Source organism: Hemitrygon akajei, chromosome 2 (assembly GCF_048418815.1).
Source record: "Hemitrygon akajei chromosome 2, sHemAka1.3, whole genome shotgun sequence".
Classification (NCBI taxonomy): domain Eukaryota; kingdom Metazoa; phylum Chordata; class Chondrichthyes; order Myliobatiformes; family Dasyatidae; genus Hemitrygon; species Hemitrygon akajei.
Window position 1 is genome coordinate 44,230,385 of NC_133125.1, and position 19,675 is coordinate 44,250,059.

The 19,675-nt window shown below is 39.6% G+C and overlaps 1 protein-coding gene across 2 annotated transcripts in view; it reads left to right on the forward strand.

The window, feature by feature from the left end:
- Positions 1–4,150: 4,150 nt before the first annotated feature.
- The window catches only part of LOC140741362 (intracellular hyaluronan-binding protein 4.S-like), a 47,813-nt gene continuing 32,288 nt past the window's right edge, over positions 4,151–19,675 (forward strand). The window contains exons 1-3 of one of the 2 annotated variants that reach the window (XM_073071522.1): positions 4,151–4,726; positions 16,252–16,399; positions 18,917–19,063. In XM_073071522.1, the coding sequence (XP_072927623.1) occupies positions 4,300–4,726; positions 16,252–16,399; positions 18,917–19,063 (722 nt within the window). In that variant the 5' untranslated portion in view covers positions 4,151–4,299. The remainder of the gene's footprint in view (positions 4,727–16,251; positions 16,400–18,916; positions 19,064–19,675) is intronic. The other variant, XM_073071514.1, reaches the window with a different exon arrangement.

A 19,675-nucleotide genomic window follows, 5' to 3' on the forward strand; every position in this document is an offset into this window, starting at 1 on the left:
AGGAGTGAGATAGATCAGCTGGTTGAGTGATGTCACAAAAACAACCTTGCACTCAATGCCAGTTAGACCAAGGAATTGATTGTGGACTTCAGGAAAGGGATGTCGAAGGGAAACGCACCAGTTCTCATTTGAGGGATCAGCAGTGGAAAGGGTCAGCAATTTCAAGTTCCTGCGTGTCAACATCTCTGAGGATCTATCCTAGGTCTAATAATGCTGCAGTTACAAAGAAGGCACTAAAGTGCCTATATTTCATTAGGAGTTTGAGGAAACTTAGTATGCCACCAAAGGTTCCCGCAAATCTCTACAGGTATGCTGTGGAGAGAACTCTAGCTGGTTGCATCACTGTGCAGGATTGGAAAAGCTGCAGAAAGTTGTAAACTCTGCTAGCTCTATCATGGGCACTAGCCTCCCAGCATCAAGGACACCTTCAAAAGGCAATGCCTTAAGAAGGTGGCATCCATCATTAAGGACTCCCATTACCCAGGGCATGCCCTTTCTCATCGATACCATCAAGGAGGAGGTACAGGAGCCTGAAGACACACACTCAACATTTCAGGAATAGTTTCTTCCCCTCCATCATCAGATTTCTGAATGAACATTACTCACCACTTCATTGCTCTCTTTTTGCATTACCTACTTAATTTAATTTTTATATTGTAAATTTCTTTTTTTTTTGTATTTTTAGCAAAACAACAAATTTCACAACATATGGCACTGATATTAAACCCAATTCTGATACCTTCTTTTCAACTTAACACGGTCTTACAAGTCATAAATTAAATATTTAACCACATAACCATATAACAATCACAGCACGGAAACTGGTCCATGCCGAACTCTTAATCTCACCTAGTTCCACCTACCCGCACTCAGCCCATAACCCTCCACTCCTTTCCTGTCCATTTACCTATCCAATTTTACCTTAAATGACACAACTGAACTGGCCTCTACTACTTCTACAGGAAGCTCATTCCACACAGCTATCACTCTCTGAGTAAAGAAATACCCCCTCGTCTTTCCCTTAAACTTTTGCCCCCTAACTCTCAAATCATGTCCTCTCGTTTGAATCTCCCCTACTCTCAATGGAGACAGCCTATTCACGTCAACTCTATCTATCCCTCTCAACATTTTAAATACCTCAATCAAATCCCCCCCCAACCTTCTACGCTCCAATGAAAAGAGACCTAACTTGTTCAACCTTTCTCTGTAACTTAAGTGCTGAAACCCAGGTAACATCCTAGTAAATCGTCTCTGCACTCTCTCTAATTCATTGATATCTTTCCTATAATTCAGTGACCAGAACTGTACACAATATTCCAAATTTGGCCTTACCAATGCCTTGTACAATTTTAACATTACATCCCAACTCCTGTACTCAATGCTCTGATTTATAAAGGCCAGCGTTCCAAAAGCCTTCTCCACCACCCTATCTACATGAGACTCCACCTTCAGGGAACTATGCACTGTTATTCCTAGATCTCTCTGTTCCACTGCATTCCTCAATGCCCTACCATTTACCCTGTATGTTCTATTTGGATTATTCCTGCCAAAATGTAGAACCTCACACTTCTCAGCATTAAACTCCATCTGCCAACATTCAGCCCATTCTTCTAACCGGCATAAATCTCCCTGCAAGCCTTGAAAACCCACCTCATTATCCACAACACCTCCTACCTTAGTATCATCAGCATACTTACTAATCCAATTTACCACCCCATCATCCAGATCATTTATGTATATTACAAACAACATTGGGCCCAAAACAGATCCCTGAGGCACCCCGCTGGTCACCGGCCTCTATCCCGATAAACAATTATCCACCACTACTCTCTGGCATCTCCCATCTGGCCACTGTTGAATCCATTTTATTACTCCAGCATTAATACCTAACGACTGAACCTTCTTAACTAACCTTCCATGTGGAACTTTGTCAAAGGCCTTGCTGAAGTCCATATAGACTACATCCACTGCCTTACCCTCGTCAACTGGCTTTTTTTTGCTCCTCAGCAAGTATGCTCTAGTCAATGGTGCCTACATATTCCAATGGCATTATAAAATCACATATGTTATCAGGTTCATTGGTCCCTATGTTAAAGGACCTGATAAGATTTGAACTATGTTATCAGGTCTCTTAAAGATTTCCATAGCTCTAAGTTTTCCACAGTTATTAGTTCATGATGTCTTAAGTGTTGTGGTTTGGTGTTGGTACTCAGGTAATATACAGCATATTTACTTAATTCCCTGGTCAATATCAATTTTTTATTAATTCATTTCTTATGAATTATTATCCTTTTATCTTTTTATGCATTTTAACTATAGTGAGAGAGGAATGAATCTTTCCAGGATCTTGAGAGTGATTCACAGATTCTCATCAAAATTTGAAGCTTTTGTAAACCTATTTTCTAAAACATAAACTTGGCTTGCCTTTATTCGTTTTTCATTCACCTTCTATTTTGATACTGGTTTCATACCTTAAGTTCATACATTTTCAATAATTATACCTGGAGATGTCCTGTTCTACATATTTCACAAGCAAAGCATTGTTACTTCTACTTCATTTGATCCTCATTTATTCATTTATTGAGATTCAGTATAGTAAGGGCCCTTCCGGCCCTTTGAGTCACACCACTCAGCAACCCCTGATTTAGTCCTATCCTACTCATGGGACAATTTACAATGAACAATTAACCTTTTAACCAGTACGTCTTTGGATTGTGAAACAAAACCAGAGCACCCGGAGGACACCCATGTGGTCATGGGCAGAGCATACAAACTCCTTACAGTGATGGGAATTGAACCGTGGTCACTCGTACTGTAATGTGTAGTGCTAACCACTACACTACCGTGCTACCTTTGTCATGTTGGACTTAGAATCATTCAGCATGGGAACGTGTTCTTCCACACAATGAGTCTGCACTGAATATAAGGCACCTATTTACACTAATCCCATTTAATTCTCCCCACAATTTCAGCAACTCCCCTCAGACTGTAGCACTCACTGACATGTCAGGGGCAATTTATAGTAGTCGATTAACTTGCCAACCTGCTCATCTTTGGGATGTGGGAGGAAACCACAATAGTGGGAGGATCCTCATGCAGTGAACATACAGAGACTATGCAGATGTGTGAAAAAGAGCTTTTTGTTCACCTCTACCCCAACTATTAGATAACTCCAACAACTCATGCAACTTCAGATTTGATCCTTCACCAAAGCAAACTGTCTCCACACCCGTGCTCTAAACTTTAGTATCTTATTCAAATCAGATCACTGTTATGTTTTTAAACACTGACAAATCCAAGTCAAGTACAACTGAGAAAAATATAACTGTAATAATTGAAAATTTCTGGTTAAATTATTATTCCTGTCACCATCATGTCTTCATGTGTGACACCATTGAATGTTGACTATCACTATACATGATTACTAATTAAAATTACTAATTTAGGAAATTAAAATGATTTCCTAAAATATACTTTTCAGAGAATTGAGATAAAAGTAATTATAAACCACTTGGGATATTCACTCTGTTTATAAATTAATCTGAGTCCCTTAATATTGATGCTATCTTGTAATCACCCCAGGATCTCATTATTCTTCATAAAAAGCAATAAAACGAAGTAAATTTCCATATCCAGGTAGTAATTGTCAGGAGTTATTCATCAATGTAAAGTAGTCTTTGCATATTATAATACATTGTTGAGTGATCTTTATTTAATTGGTAATACTCTCACTTGGTCATTCGACCGATTTGTCTTGCTGGCATTCTTCTATGTATAAACTGATCATTTAATTCGCCAGGTAACAATAATTCACTTTTTGCGCAGCACGTCAGGAACCGTTTGAAAGATCTGACAAAAAAAAATAACATTTAATAAATCCTCACCTGCTGACATATATCTGTGTTCTCACAAGTGCATATTAATGACACTGGGATGGAATCTGGTTAAATAGGATAGCACTTCCAGATTCAATATATATTAATGGGATAGAGTGGAAATAAAATTAGAGACTGTCTTTGTTCAAGAATTCGAAATGGAAACACCACATGGAGAGTTTGCTCAGCGGCCGGCCGGTGGGAGCTGGGCCGCTGTGTGAACCGCTGAGGAGGGAGGGGAGAGAGTGAATGAAGGCGCCATATTAGCGAGTGGGACGTGCAGCGCCAGGAGGAGGGAGGAGCTCCCGAAGCAGACACCCGTTTGGGGGGCTGCCCGGACACCGCTTAATCATTCAGCGTAGCTATTGACTTAAAGGGCCGTGGATTTGGAGGCGCGTTCGGTGTGGGATCTGGCCGTTTGGTTATGAAAGGAATGCCCCAAGCCTGCGCCGCTGCCGCCATGCAGGAGACTTTCGGCTGCGCCGTCACCAACCGCTTCAACCACCTGCTGGACGACGAGTCGGACCCGTTCGATATCCTGCGGGAGGCCGAGGAGAAGAAGCAGCGAAAGAAGAAGGAGGAGGGAGGCGGCGGCCGGAGGAGTAGGGCTGGAGCCGGAGGAAGAGCCGCCGGCTCTTCGCCTTCCTCCGGCGGCCCGGCTTCAGCTGCTGGGCCGGGGGCCTCCGCCAGTGCGGCTAAATCGGGCAGAAGGGAGTCGCAGAAGGCTCGGAAAATCCCTGCTGGCAGCGAGGCCGGCTTCGGCTCCGCGGCTTCGACCGCCGGGGGTGGCGGTGGCATCAGGCTTGGCGGCGCTGAGAACGTGTCGGTGGGCGGCGGACAGCGAAGAGAAGGTCTGTATGCCCCCTGGGTGTGTGTGGGGGTGTGGTCCATGTGGCCTGTTTGGTCGATCTATGCTTCCCCAGGCTAGGTGTTTGGGTGGTGAAGAGAGTGAAATTGTGCCAGGGGTGGAAGGTGAGCATGGATGGGCTTGGCTTTCCTTTTTGGTGTCAGGTGAGTTTGTGGGGCCGGGGTCATTTAATTTAGTCACTGTTTTGTGGTGCGGAGGTTGTGGAGAACTTGGGATGGTACTGGCTGGTGTTGCCTTATTTAAACAATATCGCGCCAGATGAATCGGGTTTAATATCACTGGCATATATCGTGAAATTTGTTGTTTTGTGGCAGCAGTACATTGCCATAAAAACTATAAATAACAATAAGAAATATATATAATTAAGCAGTGCAAAAAGAGAGCAAGACTAGTGAGATAGTATACATGGGTTCATTGTTCATTCAGACATCTGATGGCAGAATGGAAGAAGCTATTAAGTGTGTCTTCAGGCTCCTGTACCTATTCCTTGATAGTTGCAGTGAGAAGAGGGCATGTTCTGGATGGTGGGGGGTAGGGGTGAGGGGTCCCTTAATTATGGATGCTACCTTCTTGAGGCATAGCATTTTCAAGATGTCCTTGATGCTGGGGAGGCTAGTGCCCTTGACGGAGCTGGATGAGTTTACAACCTTCTGCAGCTTTTCATCCATACCAGACAGTGATGCAACCAGTTGGAATTATCTCCACAGTTACACCTGATATATAAAAAAAATTGTTAGTCTTTGGTGACATACAGAATCTCCTCAAACTCCTAATGAAATGTAGTCACTTAGTGCCTTTTTTGAAGTTGTATCATTATGTTAGATCCAGGATAGATCTTCAGAGATAATACCCAGGAACTAGAAACTGCTCACCCTTTCCACTGCTGATCACTCAATGAGGACTGGTATGCGTTCCTTCGCTTTTTCCCCTTCCTGAAGTCCACAATCAATTCCTTGGTCTTACTGACATCGAGTGCAAGATGCTGTTGTAATGTCGCTCAACCAGCTGATCTATCTCATTCCTGTATGCCTTCTGGTCACTATCTGAAATTCTGCCAAAAATAGTTGTCATCAGCAAATTTAAAGATGGTGTTTGATCTGTGCCTAGCTACACACTTGTGGGTATAGAAAGTGGAGCAGTGGACTGAGCACACATCCTTGAGTTGCGCCAGTATCGATTGTGTCACCGAGGATGAGATGTTATTTCCAATCTGCACCAACCGTGGTGTCCCAGTGAGGAATTCAAGGATCCAGTTGCAGAGGGAGGTACAGAGGCCTAGGTTTTTGAGCTTGTTGATTAGAATTGAGGGTATGATTGTATTCAGTGGCGAGCTGCAATCAATCAACAGCAGCCTGGCGTGGGTATTACTATTGTCCAGCTGATCCAAGGCTGAGTGCAGAGCCAGTGAGATTGCATTTGCTGTAGACCTATTGTGGCAATGGCACATTGCAGCGGATCCAGATCCTTGCTTCGGCAGGAGCTGGTTCTGGCCATAATTGTCAAAGCACTTCATCACAGCAGATGTGAGTGAAACTGAGTGATGGTCATTGAGGCAGCTCACCCTGCTCTTAGGCACTGTATGATTATTGTGTTTTTTGAACTAGTGAGAATGCCACAGTCAGCAGACTGATATGTAGCATTTTACGTTGGAGGTTGTTGAGTCAGTCTTCAGTCATGTTCTGCAAATGAGCTCTTGCTAAGTCTGCAGTGTTGGATCTGTGTGAAAGATGTGGGGCTTCAGAGCATGGCAGTTGGACTGGTGAGAATTTGATGCACCTGAAGTGATTAAGGAGATTCCCGTGGGATGCCACGGAGTCATTACACTCTATCTCTCCCTGTGGTAGGAAAATTACACAAATCTGTAGATGCTGAAAATGAGGAATAAAAATGGATACTCAGCAGATCAGGCAATATGTGTGGAAAGTTAAATGGAATTAATATTTCACATCCAAAGTATCCTTTGTTTTCTATCTTTGGTTGTCAATCTGTGGAATGAAAATAAAAGGATATTTAAATTTTGGTCCTGGAACTTCTGGGCAGCAAAGATGCATGCATCAGGATATTCTTTATCGACTGCATCTTTGCATTCAATACTATCATCCCCTCAAAACTAATCAATAAGCTTCAAAGTCTTGGCCTCAATACCACGTAGTGCAATTGGATCCTCAATTTTCTCACTTGCAGACCCCAGTCAGTTCAGATTGGTAATAACCTCTCTTCTCACAATCTCTATCAGCCCAGGTACACCACAAGGTTGTGTGCTTAGCCCCCTGCTGTACTTACTTTATACTTATGATGCTCAGCACAACTCCAATGCCATAATTTAAGTTTGCTGATGACACCACTGTTGTTGGCTGAATCAAAGATGGTTATAAATCACTGTATAGGAGGGACATTGGAAATCGGGTTAAATGGTGCCACAACAACAACCTCTTACTTAATGCCAGTGAGATCACAGAGTTGATTATTAACTTCAGGAGGAGGAAACCAGAGATACATAAGCCGGTCCTCATTGGGGGATCAAAGGTGGAGAGGGTCACAATTTTAAATACAACAGTGTTATAATTTCGGAGGACCAGTCTGGGGTCCAGTACGTAAGTGCAATTGCAAAGAAAGCATGACATTGTCCCTACTTCCTTAGTTTGTAAAGATTCGGCATGACGTCTAATACTTTGACAAACTTCCACAGATGTGTGGTGGAGAATATATTGACAGGTAGTATCGCAGCCTGGTATGCAAGTGCCAATGCCCTTGAATGGAAAATACTATAAACAGTGATGGATCAGGCCCAGTCCATCATGGGTAAAGTCCTCCCCCCCATTGAGCACATCTACATAGAATGCTGTCGCAGGAAAGCAGCATCCATCATCAGGAACCTCGACTACTAAGGTCATGCTCTCTTCTTGCTGCTGCCATCAGGAAGAAGGCAAAAGAACCTCAGGGCCCTCACTACCAGGTTCAGCAACTGTTATTGCCCCTCAACCATCAAGTTGTTGAACCAGTGGGGATAACTTCATTCAACTTCACTTGCCCCATCACTGAATGGTTCACACAACCTGTTGACTCATTTTCAAGGACTCTTCGTCTCATGTTTTTGATATTTATTGTTTTTTTTATTTATTATTATTTTTCTCTCTTTTGTGTTTGCACAATTTTTTGTCTTTTTCACATTGGTTGTTTGCATTGTCGAGTGCAGTTTTTCATTGTTTTTTTATGGTTTTTGCAATTGCTGAGTATGCCCACAACAAAATGAATCTTAGGGTTGTATTTGGTGACATGTATGTACTCCGATAAATAATTGACTATGGTGTTGCCCAGTTAAGGAATATCGTTTAATCCTTTATGGATTTGGGAAAATAGACATTGGTGCAGATGTTTTAATGTTGAAAATTGGTTATCATTTTTCTTTTAACTGAATGAAATGCATTCTTCTCTCATGAAAAATATCACCAAAATGGGGTAACCAAGTCATGATGAGGGCAATGGGCATGTAGCAACTTGGGATTTTATAAAAAATCTTAACTTTCTCTTCAAGGTTGTTATTCAAAATCTGACAGTTTGTTCTCATTATCTGGATCACTGAAAGTCACACTTGAATGAGGAGATTATTTGGAAAGAGCTGGTATGAAGACTTGGAATGATGTTTCGTTCCCATCAAGAAACTTGGTAGAGATGAGATGTCTCATAGACTTGTATTTAATTTGAGTTAAGTTTGCTTTTCACAAATTTGTAAGTAACATCAATGATTCAACAGTTCGATTGAAAATTTGCTGCTGTGTGTTCCAGACTTGTGGCTTTTAAAACAATTGATGAGAAACAGCCTTTTAAAATTGATAGATATTTGACGATAACCTTTCTCCCAAACTGTCCCTTTGTTTTGAATGTTTGCAGCAGCATGATTTTACTAAATAGTCAAAACTGTCAAGTCAGCAGAGAAGAGCAATTGAAACTGGGTGTATCCTTAATCTTCATGCCCAACATTTTACTGAGGAGTTGGACATAGAGCTTATAACTGTACTTGGGAAGAGCAAATTCACCTTCTTGCCTATGTAATTGGGTTGTAAAAGATCAAGAAAACTCCTACATGAGTGCATATACTAAATTTCTTGGGATACAGACTTATAAATTCAACAAGCCTTGTGCCTTTTAAGTACATACTGGTGTGGAAGATAATGTAAAATGAAGGATCTGTGGTGAAATTCTTATGATCTACTGTGAACTAAATGCATGGACATAGAAATTGCTGCCCAACCTGCTGAAAATATCCAGCATCTACTGACAAAGAAAAAGCTAATAAGCTTTCATCAGGACTGGACAAGTTAAAGGAAAATTAATATGAAGTTGTAACAGTAAGCCTGATTCTCAACTGCTGCTGCTCTCATGGAGAACTTTTCATTTAAATTTAATCTTTACCAGTTGTCACCTTGCTTTCCTCCTTGGTCAATCTTGCTCTTCTTGACTTTTCTATCTCTATTTTAGAAGCTACTTTTGTGACCAGTACCTACTGACTCCCTTCTTGACTACGCACCACCTTTTCTGCTTCTTGAAAGTATTCCATTTATATTCTGACAACTTTTCATTGTATCTATTCTGACAGGGCCACTTTCCATGTCAGATTTTTTTTCAACTGTGGTTTCCACTCCACCACAGTTGATGGGGCTTGTAACCACATTGGTTTGATTTTGTGCGTTTCTCCTCCTATCTCCCTTACTGCATCTCAACAAGAGTAGGTATCCCGTGTCTTTGCCTTTCACTCAATGGATCATCATTATATCATTTCTAATTCTTTCAACATTCTAAAGGGAATGTTCTGGTGCTCTAATCTTTATCAGCATCCAGTCCTCTTTAAAGGCTTTTTTTCTGTTCAGATGCTCTGTTAACTTCTTCCTTCCCCTTGTACAGGTACCCAGACACTCCTTCCAGGTGAGGAGCAATTTGCTTCCAAAATAGTGTAGTGCAAGGGTGACCATGAGGTTTCTATTGCCTGCCATTTTAATTCCCATCCCACTCTGCCCTGTCAGTCTTGGCCTTTTGCGTGATAAGAGGCTTTGTGTAAAATTGAGGAACAGCACTTCATCCTCTTTGGTTTATGCTACAGCCTTCTAGATTCAGTTTTGGATTCTGCAGCTAGAAATAACATGATTTCTTTGCCTGTATTAGTCATCCATCAGTGATAACAGCTCAGCTTGATTTGTCTTGTTTTTTGTCTCTGAAAGGACATGTCCTACCTGAATGGCTGGGTATGTCTTCCTATTTTGCATTTCTACATTTTTTTTTGTATGTTCTTACTGAACTGCTTCCATTCATTCTTTGACCGGATAGCCCTGTTTGTTTGTCCCTGTGCTCACCCTATTGGAGAAATTACACCTGTCCTGCAACTTAAGTTATTTTTCTCCTGTTAATGGTTCTCACAAAGGGGGTGTTTGACCTGAAACATTAACCATTTCTCTTCTCATAGTACTTTCAGCAATTTTGATTTTAATAACAAATGTTAATTTTGTTACTGTCTATAGGTACAATCTGATCTGCATTTTGCTTTTATTTCAGATTTTCGATTTTAATAGCTTATGCAGGTTGGTCCTCTTGCCTTCCAGGTATTACATTGTATGAAGTAGTTTGAATTTGAGGTGAATCTGAATTGTTGTAATGCAGAAATGAATTTGAGAAAGTTAAAAGAAAATAAAGGCAAGTCATATTTGCCAAATGGGTTTACAGGAGTACATCAGGCTAGGAACTGAACTTAATGTGTGGTGAACAGGAACCATGGGGAAACTTGACTCCTAAGTGGTGTGTCCTTGCCCCTTCCAGAAGCCAACATGGGGTTGCAATGTTTTCTGTAACCGTTCTTGCTCAAACCAGCACATTGGAAAATGTGGCCTTTATTTGTCTCTTGTATGTTTCCCCTTGAGCATCTTTACTTGTGCTTCGTCTTTTCTGTTCCTCAGAAGTACTTTTCTTTCAGCTTGTGCACTAAGGAGTTCTTAAAGCTGAGATTTGTTTTCATCTTGCTCTCGCCTTCAAAATTTCACTGCCCTTGTATTCTCTGGGGTTCCTTTATTTTTAAACCACTCTTGTATATGATTTTTGGACTTGAAAATATTTTGACAACATGTTCACCTTTCTTTGCTCCCAAGTAATTGTTTAAAATTTAAAATGCATTAATTTCAATTTGATAAGTTTGATCAACATTTTCAATTTTCCATGCACTCTAAATGTAGGTAATTCTAGTGTAACTTTTGAATGATTTAATGGGTTGATCAGATGTTACCCAGTTTAATCTGCAGGCAGGCAGCAATTCCCAGATTTCCCACTAATGGATGGGGTAGTGGTCTCTGTTCTCAAATAATTATTATAATTTGAGTTTCCTTTTAATAATACTAATTCAGGTTGTGTACGCATCTGTTCTAATCCATACTTGTAAGCATCAGAAAATATTAATTGAATCATAAAGATTAGTAAAGGCTAAAAATTGGCTATATTTGCCACATAAACATCAAAACATACAGTGAGGTGTTGTTTTCTGTCAAACTAAATAAGCATAGATTGTCCTGGGGGCAGCCCACTAGGGTCACCACACTTCCAGTATCAACATGGCATGCTGATAATTTGCTAACCTTAACCCTATTGTATGTCTTTGCAATGTGGGAGAAAACCAGAGCACCCAAAGGAAACTCCTGCAGTCAGAGGGAAAATGTACAGAAACAGAAGCTGGTTTATTATCACTGGCATTTGTCATGAAATTTGACCTTATGGCAACAATGAATTACAGGATGTTAGTTAAATTGTGCAAAAAAAGTAGTGAGGTAACATTTGACTTTTGAAAGTGTAATCCTTTATCCAGTTATCATTCTTGTAAACCTTTCCTGGATCAAATAGTTGAGGTACTATATGCGTATAAACTAAAACAAACTAGTTCTATAGGTAGACCATGAAACAAGGAAAGCCTGAGGGACTAAACTGAATTTATTTTACTGTAAGCAGTTTGACAGGTAAGATAGATGAACTGTGTATGTATAGGTACAAGGCACTGGAGTACTATAGCTGAGCAATTTAATGTTCTGGGGTACAGATGCTGGTGTGGAAGAGGAAGGGGAGTTCTGTTGTTTGTTTGTTTATTTATTTTGAAGAATATTACAGCAGTACTTGGAGAAGATCTTCCTGGGTGGAACATGAAAATGGGTGGATAATTGCTTTGGGATTTATATTATAGCACCCGCCAGCCAAGGCAGTCAGTGGGAATTAGAGGAGCAAATATATACGGAGATTGTTTTGAAAATTATAGGTTTGTAGTAGTAGGTGACTTTAACATAATATTGACTGAAACTGTAATAGTGCTAAGGGCTTGAATGTTGCAGAACTGTGCCTAGGAAAGTTTTCTCATGCAATATGTAGATGACTCTTCTAGAGTGGGAGGTGGAGGGACAACACTCCTGTTTGGAAATTAGGTAAAGCAAGTGACTGAAATATTAGTGGGAAAGTAGTTTTAGATTAATTACCATTATTATAGTATTTTAACCAATGAAAAAGAATATGACTGGGCTACATTGGAGCAAAACTAATTTTGAAGGCTTTAGACAGAACTTGAATAGGCCAATGGGAAAGACTGTAGGTAAAGGGTGTTTTGGTAAGTGAGAGTTACGTAGAGTTCATGGTTAATGTGCTCCTCTCAGAGTGAGGGGCAGGGCTAGCAGGATTAGGGAACCCTGGTTGATAAGGGATATTGAGGCACTAATCAGGAAAAAGAAAGAAATATGTGTTGTGTAGACAGCTGGGATCAAATGAATCCCTTGTGTAAAAGTGAGTTAGGAATACACTTCAAAATTTTGTTATCAAAGTGCATGAGCATCACCACATACAACCCCAAGATTCCTTTTCCTATGGGCATACTTGGCAGAGCTATGGAACAGTAAATGTAAACAGGATTGATGAACAACAGACCGTGCAAACGCAAATATAAATAAATAGCAATAAATAACAAGCATGAAATAACAAAATCGACCTTAAAGTGAGACCATTGGTTGTGGGAACACAAGAAATAGAATGAGTGCAGTTATCCCCTTCAAGAGCCTGATGGTTGAGGGGTAGTAACTGTTCTTAAACCTGTTAGCGTGAGTCCTGCGGCATTGTGCCTTCTACCTGATGACAGCAGCAAGAAAAGAGCATGGCCTGGATAGTGAGGATCTTTGATGATGGATGCTTCTTTTCTACAGCAACATTTCATGTAGATGTGCTCAATGGTTGGGAGGGTTTTTCCCGCGATGTACTGGGCTGAATCTACAAACTGAAAAGTGTAACAGGCCACAAAGCAGCTAGTCAGCACACTTAGCACTACACGTATAGAAGTTTGCCAAGGTTTTTGATGAGTTGCTAAATCTCTGCAGACTCCTGAGAAATTAGGAGAGCAAAAAAGGACGAGAGATAGTTTGGCAAATAAGTAAAAGGAGAATCCTAATAGATTCTATAAATATGCTAAGAGCAGAAGAGTTACTAGGGAGAAAATGGCACCTTTAAGAATCAATGTCATTTAGATTCAGATTCAGTTTATTGTCATTTATGTGTGAAGCTACATTCAGTTGGCAAGGTGATAAATGATACTTATTTGTATTTTAAAGGTGGCCGGGGAAGGTAGGGAACCTGAAGAAGGGAATAGTGCTGTCGTGAAACAGATCCACGTTACAGAAGAGGAAGTTCAGGTGGTCCTAAAATGCAGAAGGTGGATATATCCTCAGGGCTGGACTCTGTATCCAAGAACAGAGTTCTTGTTGCCTGTGTTAACAGTTTGGATGAGAGTATAGATGGTGTGATTAGTATGTTGTGAATGACATTAAATATGATAGCTAGTGGGCAGTGAAGATTATCCAAGATTACAACAGGATCTAGGTCAGTTTGGAAAGTGGGCCAAGGAATGGCAGATGGAATTTAACTCTGTCTCAGTGTTGCATCTTGACAAGTTAAACCAGGGCAGGATGTGTACAGAAAATGACAGGACCCTGCAGAGCATTATAGAACAGAGAGACTCAGTATATTGTTTGCTGAAAAAGATAATGCAGATGGATTGGATGGTGAAAAAGGTGTTTAATGTGCTCAACTTCATTGGTCAAGGCAGTAAGCTTTGGTTAAACCATATTTGGAGTGTATGCACTTCTGGTTCTGTCTCTGTAGGAAGGAGGAAGGATTCTCTTGAGCTGGAAAAGGTGCAAAAAAAAAGATAAGGTACATAATACTATATCAATGATCTGGATGATAATGTGGTAAATTGGATCAGCATTTGCTGATGATACAAAGATTGGAGGTGTAGTGAACAGTGAGGAAGGTTTTCAAAGCTTGCAGAGGGATCTGGACCAGCTGAAAAAATGGCAGATGGAGTTTAATACAGACAAGTGTGAGGTATTTTGGAAGGACAAACCAAGGTAGAACATACAAGGTAAATGGTAGGGCACTGAGGAGTGCAGTAGAACAGAGGGATCTAGGAATACAGATACAACATTCCCTAAAAGTGGCGTCACAGGTAGATAGGATAGTAAAGAGAGCTTTTGGTACATTGGCCTTTATAAATCAAAGCATTGAGTATAAGACAACACGAGTGAATCTGCAGATGCTGGAAATAAATATAAGAGTTGGAATGTTATGGTGAGGTTGTATAAGGCATTGGTGAGGCCGAATTTAAAGTATTGTGTGCAGTTTTGGTCACCGAATTACAGGAAGGATATTAATAAGGTTGAAAGAGTGCAGAGAAGGTTTACACGGATGTTGCCGGGACTTGAGAAACTGAGTTACAGAGAAAGGTTGAATAGGTTAGGACTTTATTCCCTGGAGCGTGAAGAATGTGGGGAGACTTGACAGGTATATAAAATTATGATGGGTATAGATAGTGAATGCAAGCAGACTTTTTCCACTGAGGCTAGGGGAGAAAAAAACCAGAGGACATGGGTTAAGGGTGAAGAGGGAAAAGTTTAAAGGGAACATTAAGGGGTGCTTCTTTACACAGAGTGGTGGGAGTGTGGAATGAGCTGCCAGATGAAGTGGTAAATGCGGGCTCACTTTTAACATTTAAGAAAAACTTGGACAGGTACATGGATGAGAGGTGTAAGGAGGGAAATGGTCCAGGTGCAGGTCAGTGGGACTAGGCAGAAAAATGGTTCGGCACAGCCAAGAAGGGCCAGAAGGCCTCTTTTTGTGCTGTAATGTTCTATGGTTCCCAGGATGTTACTGAGGGCTTGAGTTAAAGGAAAGATTGGATGGGCTGGGACTTTCTTCTCTGGCATGTAGGTGGCTAAAAAGGGACTGTATCGAGGTTTACAAATTTTTGAGACCTCTTGACAAAGGTGAGTGATAAGGGGTTTCCTAGGATGGGACGTCTAAAGCTAGGGTGTGCAGGTTTAAGGTGACATGGGAAAGATTTAAAGTGCACCTGAGAGGCAACTTTTTCCACATAAAGGGCAGCGGTTTATGGAATGAGCTGCCAGAGAAAGTGGTAGAAATGAGTATGGTTACAGTGTTTATTAAAAAAACATTTAGACAGGTACATAAATAGGAAAGGTTTAGAGCAGGGCTTTCCAATCTTTTTGTATGCCATAGAGCCTTACCATTAAATGAGGGGTCTGTATACCCCAGGTTGGGAACCCTTGGTTTAGAGGGATGTGGAACTAACTCAGTTTGGCAACTTGGCCAGCATGGATGCGTTGAGTAAAGGGCATATTTCCATGTTGCATAACTCTGACTCTATCTTTCCCAACACCTTCACAATTTTTCCATAATGTGACCCAGGCTGAAAATGCAACCATCAGAGCACAGTTGTCTTGTACTTAGCTATCTTTATTTTAGTGCTATGGGTGACCTTTTTGTGCCATGTGTTTCAGCTTTGCTGTGGCACCTTATCAAAAGCTTTCTAGAAGTCTGTATGCATCACTTCTGAAAGATTTGTTGGCAGATACTTGTGGCAAGAAAAAAACTCAAAAGTTAATCACTACAGAATTAGGAAGCATTTGTACTCGGTAATGGGGTGAAAATACAGATTACTTGAGGGAACAGACAGCAAACGAAGGAAAATGGAATGCAGATTTATTCTGATAAGCTGCCTCCCATTATTTTTCTTGAGTAATAAAAGAAATTAACTTTGATAGGAGGTTACATATTATTTGGGATTTTTCCTTAAGCGTTTGGAGGGAAAACTCTTTAATTTATAAAAGCTTCAATTAATAATTGAATTATATTAAAGGTGGTTTTCCATCTTGATCTAGGTGAATTGGTTATCATAAAACTTTGCACAGAGTTTTATGGAGCAGGATTACAAATGTTTTTCGAAGAATAGAATACTTTGCATGAAAATTGAAGCTAGGATATGCGATAAGAAAATTGAAAATAACTGGAAAGAGAAACCCCTGGTGCCTGCATCTGTTTAATGTTTTTAGCAATTTCTGTTTTTATCTAGGTGCATAGTTTCTAGTTAAGGAAAGTGACAAACTTTAAGAGGACTACTTTCAACTGTGTAATCTTGTGTTTGATCAGGGCCGAAGAGAGGCCCGAAAAGGGCAGAAATCAGAGGACAGAATGAAAACCAGGATATTGAGAGGAAAACGGAAAGATCAGAACGGCGGGTTGTATTCCGAGAACGTCGTCCTAATGATGAAGGAACAACTGAATTTTCATTTGAAGTGTAAGGCTAAACCACTCTTTTGAATGTTTTAAGAAAACTGATGAAGGATTGTGGGTGGATGGGTATGTATGTTTAAGTTTATTGTCATTCAACCATACACGTGCATATTGCTAAACAAAACATTGTTCCTCTGGGGCCAAGGTACAAAAACAGTACATAGTCACACACAGCACATACAGTTACAATCCAATCACAAAATAATAGCACAACTCAGAGTGGCATGACCTGAAGATTGATAGGTTGACATTAGGTGCAAGGTGCATGTTTATGTAAGACAATACAATGTTTCTGGCACTATTATAATAAAACAAGCAGTCGTATCAATATGTGAAACAGCAATAAAAAATGAAATGTGACCATGGAGGATGAGTGTATTTCAGTTGGGGGAGGGGGAGGAATGGATGGGGTGAAGCTTAGTTTTAAATATGTTTACTTGCTTAGATTAATCATGTAACATTCCACCTTCGATCAATTTGGATGTTGTTGATGGTAGGTTGTTAATAAATTGGATTTTAAACTTTTTTATTTCTCACACGTGAAATAACTGGTTAGAGGACACCCATTTAAATCAATAAATAAAGTACATTCCTTGTTACATGACTGTTTATTTCAGCTTAATGAATTCTGTTGACAGCTAGCCATTAGTTTATGAAGGCCAAATATAAATTGGGGTCAAATTTGATTTTTCATTTATGAAATGAGCATAGTATTGAAAAATACTATGGTGGAAGCAAACGCATTAGGGACATTTAGGAGACTCCTTGCTAGGCACATAGGTGAAAGGGAAAGAGGGCTATGTGGCAGGGAAGGGTTAGATTGGAGTAGGTTAAAAGGTTATCATAACATTGTGGGCCTGCATTATGCGATACTGTGTTATGTTGTGTCAAAATAAGTAGTGCTTTGAAAATTGAACATGGAGAAACATTACTGTTGTAAATGTTTTTTAAAAAAATCTATTTTCCATTATTGTTTCGTGTCCATAAACTAGTTTCATTATAGTGCTCTCACTCTTGCTCTTATTCCACGATCTTCAGATTTGTATTTGGGCTTATTACATTTTGTCACAGTCCTTTTCAAACTCTGTATAAATTACATTGTTCATATTGACCTCCTAAATGTTCTCTTTGATTTAAAAATTAGTTGAGAACCTGATTAATGTATCAAGTGTACAAAACAAAAAAACCCACAAGTTAGAGTTCTGATATTTCATTATAAGTTGTGCATAACAAGCTTTTGACAGATTGTATGTTTGACATGTTGGAAGTGACATTGGTTTAATTATGCTCAATCTTAATGTTCTCTGGCAGATGGTGTGTAATTATCTTTTTGCCTATCAGACATGTATGACAAAAAAGCTTCATAAAAGAATTGGAGCATGATCAAAAGTTTTTGGCTCCACTGAAGGAAAAGCTTGGGTCCTTTCTTAAAGATGTCTGTTTTAAAGGGGAAAGTGACAGATGGACTTTAATTATTAATTTGATTATGTCTGAACTATAATGAGCTTTTTACTTGTATGCCACCATATTTATTTTGAGAATTGCTAAGCTCCAATGCCCTGGCCCACCTATTGTACCTTGAGGGGGAGCCTTATCATTTGGTCATATCTGCTTTTGAACCACTTTAAAGTATTTACAGAACAAAATTTAGTGTTAGGGAGCAATTTAGACTTTCTCTTTTAATTGTCAGAGTGCTGCACTGACTTTTTTTGTTGTGATACATAAACTACAGAAATAAGATACCCACTGCAGCAGTTTGTAGCAGGGCAATTCTGAAGGTGAATGATATTAAGTTACTGGAAGCTTTGAAGAACAAAATTCATAAATGGGTTAGACAGTTCTTTAGATGATTAAGAATGCATAAAGTACTATTAGAGGAGAGCTTTTTCTACAGTGATATTTAAACTGTTAATTTCTTAAGCATGCTTGCTTGGACAGAAAACAATGTCAACAAAATTTAATTTTGCACTTTTTGAACAATTTAATAAGCAAGTTTATGATATCTATGTTCCATATTGTATGTAGACAATTAATTTGAGTCTGAGGGGGGATACCCTCAGAAGAGCAAGGAGTATAGTTAGTTGATGATTCCTTCTATCCAAACCTTTTGAAAGTAGAAATGCAATTTTAACATTTGCTGTAAATAGCTCCATGTGAGAGATATTAGTTAGTTTTGCCTGGGATGAAATCTATCTTGCTGGTCAGGGATTCTTTTACAGGAATGATCTTGTAACTTGTCCTATACATTCCTCTCATGTAATCTTGGCTTGACAGTTCTTTGCACGCTGTATTACCATTTCTGGTACACAAAGGTGTGGTATTCAGTAGAGCGATGCAGTAGAATATCATATGCCAGTATGGTCTTCTAATAGGAATGCCAGAAACAAAAAAAAATTATTGCTGTAAAGGCAACATGTACAGTAAGTAGGCTTGATATTTGCTTTATGGTGGACCTTAATATAGGCAAGATTTCATTTGATGAAGTCAAACAATATAACAATTAATATTTTTTATTCTGTAGACCAATTGACAGGATGGATAGGTCTTCAATGAGAGGGCGAGGTGGAAGAGGGCGTGGCCGTGGAAGAGGTGGCTATCCCAGGAGCATTAATGGATTTGATCCAAGAGGAAGACGAGAGTTTGAAAGACACAGTGGAAATGATAAAGTGTGAGTTGCTTGCATGATACTGTGTGTAAATCAGGGTTGTAATGTTTTAAAATGAAACATTATACGGAGGTATGTCTTTAACAAAGAATGTTTACAATTGGTTTATGATCTTGTTGCAGAAGTTGAAGCTTGTGAAAAGTAGGCTTTCTTAATTTAGCAAAAATTTCTGTGTTTTAATATGTGAGCGGGGTTAACATATGAAAAGTTGGTCTGTAAAGGTTTTGGTAATTTATCTAAGTTTTATGTGCACTTGGCTTCAAACACCAAGCAAATTGATTGAAGTACAAGTGCATAATTGTTCTTGTCCTGTACCATGGTTTGCATGGAGATTAAAACATCTTTAGAATTTGTTGGAAGGTTTTGTCATATGTTGGAGTGATTTTAAGGTGGTGTGTTTTTTTGAAATATTCTGTTATGATGTCTGTTTGGTTTTAAACGTGCTATCATGCTTTGTGTCTCTGAACTGTATAAAATGAATTGTCTGCTTGGTATGTGTTAAAATGGCTGTTACTTGCAGTAGGCCAGAAATACTTACAGAAGAAAATTTTCTGTTAGTTTGGACCTTGGAGTATGTGGTTTTTCTTTTGCTTTATTTTCTCTTGAACTCAGTTA